Here is a 9,633-nt window from a genome sequence, read left to right as displayed (position 1 = left end):
AATCGTCCAATGGCTGCTCCATGTCTTATGGACGTACCTGCCGCAGTCATAAATCCTCTTGCCTTCCATATGGGTCCAAAGTCATGGGCCACCCCAAAGGCATATCTGGAGTCTGTGTAGATATTGGCCCTTTTTCCTTCCATCATCTGACATGCTGTTGTGAGTGCTTGAAGTTCAGCTCCCTGTGCAGATATTGCTGGTGATAGGGCTCTTGCCTGTAGGACTGTGTCTGCAGTAGTGACCGCAAATCCTGTATGATATTTGCCTCCATCGTCTGCATATCTGGAACCATCAACAAACAAGGTGAAGTCTGGGTCCTGCAGAGGTGTTTCACTCACTGTGAGAAGATGGAAGGTTTCTATTTTCATCACTTCAAGACAGTTATGAGGCTCAGTGGCTCCATTATCCTCTCCACTTTCTTCATTACCTTCATTACCCCCCTCAGCAATTGGGAGGAGAGTGGCCGGATTCAGGGTTTGGCAATGTAGGAGAGTGACGTTATCAGGAAGTTGGAGGGAACATTGTAGTCTAAGATGCCTCGCTGTGGACAAATGTTTAGGTTGGACTTGGTTTAAAATGGCAGCAATGTCATGCGGCGCCAGAAGAACAAGTTCATGTCCCAGTACGATATCAGAGGTCTTATCCAGCAGAGCTTGAGCAGCGAAAACTGCACGCAGACACGACGGTGCTCCTCTAGCCACTGGGTCTAAACGGCATGAGTAGTAGCCTACGGGTCGTAGGCGGTCGCCATGGGACTGGGCCAATACTCCTGTGGCATGGCCTTGGCGTTCAGACACGAACAGTTTGAAAGGTTTCTCGTAGTCTGGTAGACCTAGGGCTGGGGCTGAAGAAAGTAAGCGTTTTAGAGCCAAAAAGTTGGAGGCGGCCTCTTCGGACAGATGGAAGGGCTCAGACTTGAGGGCATCGTAGAGTGGTTGCATAAACCAAGAAGCATCAGGAATCCATGACCTACAGTAGGATATGAGGCCAAGAAAGGCATGGAGTGGCTTCTGGCCTAGCGGCAGTGGCAGATTTTGGATGGCCTTAACTCTTTCCTCCGTAAGATGCCTTGTTCCATGTGAGAGGCAGTGGCCCAAGAATACGACTGTTGTAGAGCACCATTGCAACTTCGGTTTGGAAGCCTTACAGCCTTAGTGTGCCAAATAACATAGTAAACTCTCCGAGGCTTCTTTAGCCGTGGGCAGGTCATCAGCACAGAGGAGAAGGTCATCCACATATTGAAGAAGGACCACTGCCGAATGTTCCTTTTGCCACGTGTCCAGTATGGTGGTCATCGCCTTGGCAAACTGGCTCGGAGAATTTTGCGCCCCTTGTGGCATATCTGCCCAGATGTATTGCTTCCCCTCATGGGTAAAAGCGAAGAGGTATCTGCAGGAAGGATGCAAGGGAACGCTGAAGAATGCATTTGCCAGGTCCACCACGGTGAAATACTTTGCTGTTGGCGGTACCCCTGTGAGTAAAGTGTGGGGATTTGGAACAATAGGTGTCTCTAAGATGGTGGCTTCATTCACTGCTCGGAGGTCCTGTACCATCCTGTACTTCTCTGGTTCCCCCTTAGGTGTCTTCTTTTTCACCGGGAACAAAGGTGTGTTGCATGGAGAGGTACAAGGTATGAGTGCACCATTTGCCACAAGGGACTTGACCTGCTTTGAAATGGCCTCGGATTGCGCTGGTTTCAGTGGGTACTGTGGTTTCCTGGGTAGGGGGGCTCCTGGCTTCAATTCCACCATAATTGGGGGTACCCTTAAATATCCAATATCTTCGGATCCTGTGGACCATAGGCAACTTGGGATTCTGCTCAGCACATCCTCTGGGATGGTGGTGGTAGAGATCTCTTGAAGTGCCATCAGAAGGGGAATGGAGCACAGTGCAGACATGTCCTCTACTTCTAGTGGTGATGAGATAACCACCTTGCCATCAGGAGTGAATGTGATAGAGGCCTGGAGCCTAGATAGCACATCAGCTCCCAGGAGATTCAGGAGACATGTTGAAGACACGACAAACCGGGCCAGCAAGTCTGGGAATAGACCAACCTGTAAAGGTCGGGTAAGAGGATTAGACCGTGGGGTTCCATCTACCCCCACGCAGGATATATCTATATCAGAAAGGTATGAGTGGTCTGGGAGGTCTTCTGATCTGATCACACTCCTGGCTGCACCTGTGTCAATTAGGAATGTCATTGGGTGCCCTTCAATAGGTAAGGTCACTTTTGCTAACGGGCCCCCTGAACCAGCTGAAGACACTGCCAAGATAGGGGATGACACAGGCTTGCCCACTTCCTAGCGCAGAAGATCCAGGTGATTCGCACTGGGCACAGGAGCTTGATGTTGCTGTTGTGACTGTTGCTGGTTGTATGCGTCCTGGTTCCACTGTGGCCGTCGACGTCTGGGAGGGGCTCTACAGTTCCTCTTGTAGTGTCCTGGGCGGCCACAATTGAAACAAATGGGCTTATTTTCTTCTGAGGCCGTTGGCCAGGTTTGTGTCCAGGGATCTGCTACCATAATAGGGGTGGACTTCTTGGTAGCTTGTGATGATTCAAGGCCTTTTGCCACCAACAGCAGAGTGTCTAGGGGCACCACACGATACTCAGGCCTAGCCATGATAAGACCCTTCCGTATTGGTTCCCTCAGCCCCGCAACAAAGGCTGATGACAGCATCTGATTATGGGCTTTGTTGTATGCGCTGAATCCCAGGTCTGAGAAGACCTGGGATAATCTGGTATAGAATTTTTCTACTGACTCCGCCTTATCTTGGGTAATATCTTGAAGGGTGGTGGCTTGATCGGCCAGTCTCTCTTTGGCCCAGTCATGCAATTGCGTACAAAATTCCAGTCCAGAGGAGAAGGCTTTGTCATCGACAAGCCAGGTGTTGTTAAGACTTCGTGCCATTATTGGCCAGTATGAGTCTCCTGCCTTTATCTCACATAGGCTGACTAGGTCTCTCCAGGCTGCCGAGTATGTCTTCTGGATCTGAGCTATCCTGCGATAAAAGGGCATGGGCTGCTTTTCGGGGTCTGGCAATGTGGTCACCAGGGAAGAGGCTTGGGACGGAGTAAAGATGACATACAGGACCGGTGCATCTGCCGGGGTGTGGAGTCTTCCTGCCTGAGGAGTCCTTCCTGTCACCTGTGGCCTAAGAGGGGCATCTGGAGAGGCATATGCGGATAGCGTAGGAAGTTCCGGACCTGTGGCCTCCTCATCCAAAGAAGATATGTCTGACCAGGTTGACCCTAAGTGCAAATGTTTACTTCCTTTTGGTCTATTGGAGACAAAACTGTCTCTTGCGGGACCAGCGGTCGTGTCAGGTTCAAGCACTGGCATAGTGGGGACACGTGGCACATCCGGCGGTACGTAGAATGTACCATCGGCTTGTAAAACCGGACACACTGGGTAGAGGCGGCTCACTTGAGGCATAGGCCCTCTGGAAATATGATTTGGTGTACCAAAATGGCCACCTCCAGGAAGTGTGCTGGGCAGGAAATGACAGTGCAGGTGCAGCAAGATGGCTGCCATCAGGAAGTGCACTGGGCTGGGCAGGAAATGACAGTGCAGGTGCAGCAAGATGGCTGCCATCAGGAAGTGCACTGGGCTGGGCAGGAAGGACAGAGGAGAGGGTGGTAGATGAAGGGTGGAGCCCAGTGTCTGCAGACCAAATATAGGGCGGTGGGTGTTCCTTCACAATGTCAACACATTGGTGGTATACATAAACAGTTTTCCCTCCCTGTTGCAATACCTCTTCTGTCCACTGCTCTTTATGTATAGCTTTAGCTACATTGTACCGAGCTTCCGCTGTCTTCAATAAATTATTATCAACTAATACACCTTTCTTTTCTTTTATCAATTTCCACCATTCTTCCGGCTGTAAACGACCCCCCTTATCTGTGATTCCACATACTTTCACTAACTTAACTAATCCCTTCACATACTGCTCCCCCTCCCTTTGTGCAACCAGGTCACATGCTAACATTCCTTTCTCCGATAGCGTCTGACCCATCTCCTCCTGTCTCTGGTCTTCCTAAAAGAAACCCAAGACTCTTCACGTGCTGCTGCTCACTCTGTTCACAATCTTCCAGCTGTTCTAATTGGCAGGGGCACCTTTCTATACTATGCCCCCCCCTCTCTCGCCTCTGCTTCTATCTGCTGAATTGATTTCCCAATACCCCCCCTTACAGGGTAATGCACATTAAGGCGGAAAACTAACACTTCAGGCAAATCAGAAAACAGAGGATGACGTCCTAACAATTCCTGACTATATCCTATCTCTTTAACCCTTAACAAACCCCAACCGTTTTCATGAATGGCAAACATTAAACCAGACACACATTTAGGACATGACATATCAGTCTATCTTGGTGGGCTAGAGTACAGATCACTGAGTAACTCTTTGTAACCCACACAAACACGGTTACGGCACCACGCTGTCACACTACAGTGACGCGTAACCCGACACCTCCTCTCTTGTGGTCAACACACAAGGTTACCACACACCCAAGAGAAATTATGTGTCAAAACCCTCAGTAGGTCCACTCCTCTTCCACCTCAAGACTGATACATAAAAACACACAACAGAGACCCAGGTAACAGATAAGCACATGCAGGTATATTATTATTATTATTATACAGTATTTATAAAGCGCCAATAGTTTGCTCAGCGCTGTATATTTAAATATACATATATATATTTAAATAAACTCCGGGCAAGCAAGGTTACCTGCTTTTAGTGACCTTTAGCAGCCGTACTAGGCACAGGTATGAATCAACAACAAAGACAGGATAAGCAATGGTAAGATAGCAAAATATATCTTACCATGCTCCAGAGGCGATCAATCTCCGTCCCGTCCAGTTTGACTGACACTTAATGCCTTTTGAGGTCGGCTGGCTGCAGGTTCATTACCCAGAATTCCCGGGTTTCGGCACCAGTTGATTTAGTTGTGGACCTAATCGTCCAGTGCTTATCTGTTCCTGTCCTAATTTATGGTGCTGGCCAGCTTTTGGAATGTGCGCACATGAAGAAACTCACACTGACACGTTTGGTCTGTGAAAACTTCTCTCTAATTTATTGAAATTAAACCGTGAGTTTATATATGAAAAATGATGGGAACATCACGTGATAACAGCATAAGCATTATATTAGTCTTTGATTGGTCACTTTACACGAAAACAATCTCCGTCATGGTATAGGTGTGATCTTCTTCAGTCTTATCTTAAAAAGAGAAAAACATTCTTTTGTCTTCCAAATCACACGATGGGAGGGGGTCTGTTCCTGTGAGCAAATATTTCTTAAGCAAGGATTTCTTAAAGTACCACAAAGCCCAGCAGGCAGAAAATATTCACACAACATATGTATTCATGCTAAACATTTATAAATGTGTGGAAAGAAATAGTATTAAAGTATAAAAGTAAATATGTAAAAAGATGTGTATAAAAAAAAGTGTATATATATATATTCAATATGAAATGAAATAGACATTTTACCAAATCCATCACAGTGACATCACTCCCTCCATTGGGGATTTTGGAGCCCACGGTAAAGAGGAGGAGCTGCTATAATTTTTTTTTAAGAGGGTAGGGGTGGTAAGTTTGTTCATTATATAATAGCTATTCTTTCTGTTTAGTTTAGCTGCATGTAATTCTTCTCAGGCTGAAAAGAGAATTGTATAAGTAAATTAGTGGTGCCGAAACTGATACCGAAAATTCAGAATGCACGTGGCCGAAAACTGAAATATCTGCGTATGTGCGGGTGGGGAGGCTAATTTTTTTTTTTTTTGTATTTTTTTTTTTTTTGCTTTAATGTGTTTTTGTTTTTTTTTTAACTTATAATTTTATTGCTATCACATAAGGGACCAGTAGTCCCCTTTGTGACAGTATATGAGTGATAGGTCCTCTTTCTAGGGGGGGCAGTGTGTGCAATGAGGGGGCAGGAGAGGAGCTGTATATACAGTGAGGGAGCAGTGTATACATTCAGTCTCCCTCACTGCCTGCCACTATGGGGTTTATTTACTAAAGCTGGAGAGTCCAAAATCAGACTCCCTTCTGCATAGAAACCAATCGGCTTCTAACCTCAGCTTGTTCAATGAAGCTTTGGCAATGAAACCTGGAAGCTGATTGGTTTCTATGCAGAAGGGAGTCTGATTTTGGACTCTCCAGCTTTAGTAAATAAACCCCTATATGTCAATGCTGGTTTTTTAAATGTGATTACCGGCTTTTTTTTTTTCCTTCACTGTAAGGGCTCGTTCACACTTGACTTTTTTTCCAACTCTTGCCAAACGCACCTATAGCGTTTGGCAAGCGTTGGTCCGGCATTTGTGAAACTTTTTTTAATGCTCCGCAGACGCTCCAAAAACTGCGCATGCGCGGTTTAGCGGCGGTTGCTAGGCGTTTGCCAAGCATTAAAAAAGCCCCACAAATGCCTATAATGAAGTTTGAATGGTCTTAACGCTCCGCAAACGCCTCGCAACCGCACCCCAAACGCCGGCCAGGCGTTTGCGGAGTGGCACCATAGACTTGAATAGGAGGCTTCAACTCCTCCTGACTCGACCAGAGGCGTCCGTTTTGCCGCGACGCTAACACTCCCGTGTGAACAGCACTATATGCTGCAATGTGCAGAATTTTTCAAGGCATTTGGAAAGCGGTAAAAACTCTTCCCAAACACCTTTCTGCCGCCTGCAGACAACGCTAGTGTTAACATAGCCTAGCTCCAAGAATAAGCTGTCATTCTTCCGGCCGCTAAAGGAAACAAAGGGGCGGGGTCACCCAGTCACATTACGCGGTGACCCTGCCCCTTTGTTTCCTTTACTAGTGGGGAGAATGACAGCTCATTCTTGGAGTTCTAGTGAAAGGAAAAAAAAAAAAGCCGGTAATAACATTTGAAAAACGGCAATGACATTTAGCAGTAGCTCACCAAACGGGCCTCTGGGACATCTGCAGTACACACAGCCCCCTGTATCTGCAACTGTATCGACTAAAATTTTCCTATCGGACAAATGCAGATAGGGCTAGTTTTGGCCAATGAAATTTCGGTGCATCCCTAAAGTAAATATTCTCTTTTTTTAGCCGTCATTTAGCTGGGTTGCTGACTGTACTGCTTGGCAAGCAATGTAAACCTGTTTATGAAGAGAGCGAGAATTGATGTGTTATTTTCCGTTGTCATTCTTTAGAGAAGAGAGTGGTGTTCATGGGAGACGATACCTGGGATGGACTGTTTCCGAAAAAGTTCTACAAGTCTTACTTCTTTTCTTCCTTCAATGTGAAAGACCTTCACACGGTGGATGATGGGATCTTGCAGCACCTCTATCCTACTGGTGAGTGAAAGGCTGACCCAGACACAATTCACTGACAGAATATCAATTAATGTACTTAACCTCCCGCCCAACCTATTGCAGATTGACAGCCGGGCGGGGGAGACTCCATTGTGACTGGGCGTCATATGACGTCCTGTGAAAACAAGCCGCTGTGTCCACGGGACACAGCCGATGACATATCACTACACCGGCCCGTTGCCAGTGTCATGTGACAGCTGTGACCAATCATAGCAGATCACATGTCGATTGTGTACAATGGATGGCTTCCTGTCATGCCATCCAATGTATACAATTATGTTGTTAGCTGTGATTGGTCAAGGCAGTCACATGATACAGACAGGGCCAATCACAACCTCTCCAAATCCGAGCTCCTAGTCTTCCCCCCAGCCCGGACCCCACCCCCCATTGACTTCTCCATCACATCCAACAACGCCACCATCAAACCCGCCCCGCAGGCCAGAGTACTTGGTGTCATTCTGGACTCCAACCTATCCTTCCAGCCCCAAGTCCAATCTTTAACAAACTCGTGCAGACTCCACCTCCGCAACATGCAGACTCCACCTCCGCAACATGCAGACTCCACCTCCGCAACATCGCCAAAATCCGCACGTTCCTAACCCCAGAAACCACTAAACAGCTCATCCACTCCCTCATCATATCACGACTCGACTACTGCAACTCCCTCCTCACTGGCCTGCCTTGCCGCTGGCTATCCCCACTTCAGTCCATCCTGAATACGGCTGCCAGACTCATTCACCTTTCCAACCGCTCCATCTCCGCCACCCCCCTCTGCCAATCCCTCCACTGGCTTCCGATTGCCCAACAGATCAAATTCAAAATCCTAACACTGACGTACAAAGCCGTCCACCATACTGCCCCGAACTACATCACCGACCTAATATCCAAGTACCACCCAACACGCACACTCCGCTCCTCACAAGACCTCCTTCTCTCTAGTTCCCTGGTCTCCTCCTCCCATGCCCAGCTCCAGGACTTCTCCAGGGTGTCACCCATCATCTGGAACTCCCTGCCCCAACCCATCAGATTATCACCTACTCTCCTCTCCTTTAGGCGCACCCTGAAAACCCACCTCTTCAGGGAAGCCTACCCCACCCCCTGCTAACCTGCTGACCTCCTCCACTCTTCCTACCACTCCCTCCCCCACAGCTATCTCCTCCTGCGCCACCATCCCCTCCCTCCTAGATTGTAAGCTCCAAAGAGCAAGGCCCTCGATCCCCTCATGTTTTGCACTGTATTGGTATTGTTCTGTCACATGTTCTGTCCCCCTTTTGTAATGTACAGCGCTGAGCGAACTATCGGCTCTTTATAAATACTGTATAATAATAATAATGTGATCAGCTTTGCCCAATCACAGCTATTCACAACAAAAGACTGAATGAATCAGTTTCATTCAGTTTCATTCAGTAACAATGATTGCAAATATCAATGAAATACATCGGTATTAGCAATCATAATGTGTTGAAAAAAAAAAAAAGTCCTGATCACTTGCCCAGAGTAGTTCAGTGTTACTATGGTAACATTGTATTGTTCTGGTCACAGTGTGCTGAAAAATAAAATAGTAAAAAAAAAGAAAAAATGTAATACAAATTAAAAAAAATAATAGAAACATTTGAAAAAAAAAAATACAAATTAAATTATTATTATTGTCACAAAAGAAATGTAGCAGAGTACATTTTGACCCTAAATTTAAGAAGAAATTTTATTTATGTGCAAAATTTTATAACAGAAACGAAGAAAAGTGTGTTTGTTTTTTTCAAAAGTTTCAGGTTGTTTTTTGTTTTATTTAACAAAAAATAAAAAAAATCAGTGGTGATTAAATACCACCAAAAGAAAGCTCTATTTGTGTGAAAAAAATGATAAAAATTTCATATGGGTACAGTGTTGCATGACCACTCAATTGTCATTCAAAGTGTGCTGAAAGCTGAAAATTGGCCTGGACAGGAAGGGGGTAGAAGTGCCCGGTATTGAAGTGGTTAATACAAAGTTGATATTTCATTGTATTTTTTATTGGTAAGATTTAACAAAGAAACTATGTACAGGTTTCCAGGTAGTCACAAAAAAAAAAAAAAAACATTCTAGAGATTCGTTATTGCACCTTGCAGAGTTTACTCCTCACATGCATGCTTATGCCCTAAGCTAAACCTTTCCTTCAGTCCTCCGCAGTTGTACCGTCTCCTCTCCTGCCACTGATATTGCTTAATCTGATGTCACTGCACACTGTGAGCTACAGAAACCCACCTCATTTCCTGGCGAGGGAACTTCCAGCATCATGTGACCATTTCTTCCTCAGC

The 9,633-nt window shown here is 46.1% G+C and overlaps 1 protein-coding gene across 2 annotated transcripts in view; it reads left to right on the top strand.

Moving 5' to 3' along the window:
• PIGO (phosphatidylinositol glycan anchor biosynthesis class O) overlaps nt 1-9,633 on the top strand; it is a 72,616-nt gene that overhangs the window by 17,133 nt on the left and 45,850 nt on the right. For both annotated transcript variants that reach the window (XM_089656157.1, XM_089656158.1), the window contains exon 3: nt 7,178-7,321. In XM_089656157.1, coding sequence (XP_089512283.1) covers nt 7,178-7,321 — 144 coding nt within the window. The remainder of the gene's footprint in view (nt 1-7,177; nt 7,322-9,633) is intronic.

Source organism: Staurois parvus, unplaced genomic scaffold, assembly GCF_062004578.1.
Source record: "Staurois parvus isolate SC_StPar_1 unplaced genomic scaffold, SC_StPar_1.0 ptg000892l, whole genome shotgun sequence".
NCBI lineage: Eukaryota > Metazoa > Chordata > Amphibia > Anura > Ranidae > Staurois > Staurois parvus.
The sequence above is the reverse complement of the archived record's forward strand: the minus strand, read 5'-3'. Positions and strand labels throughout refer to the sequence as shown.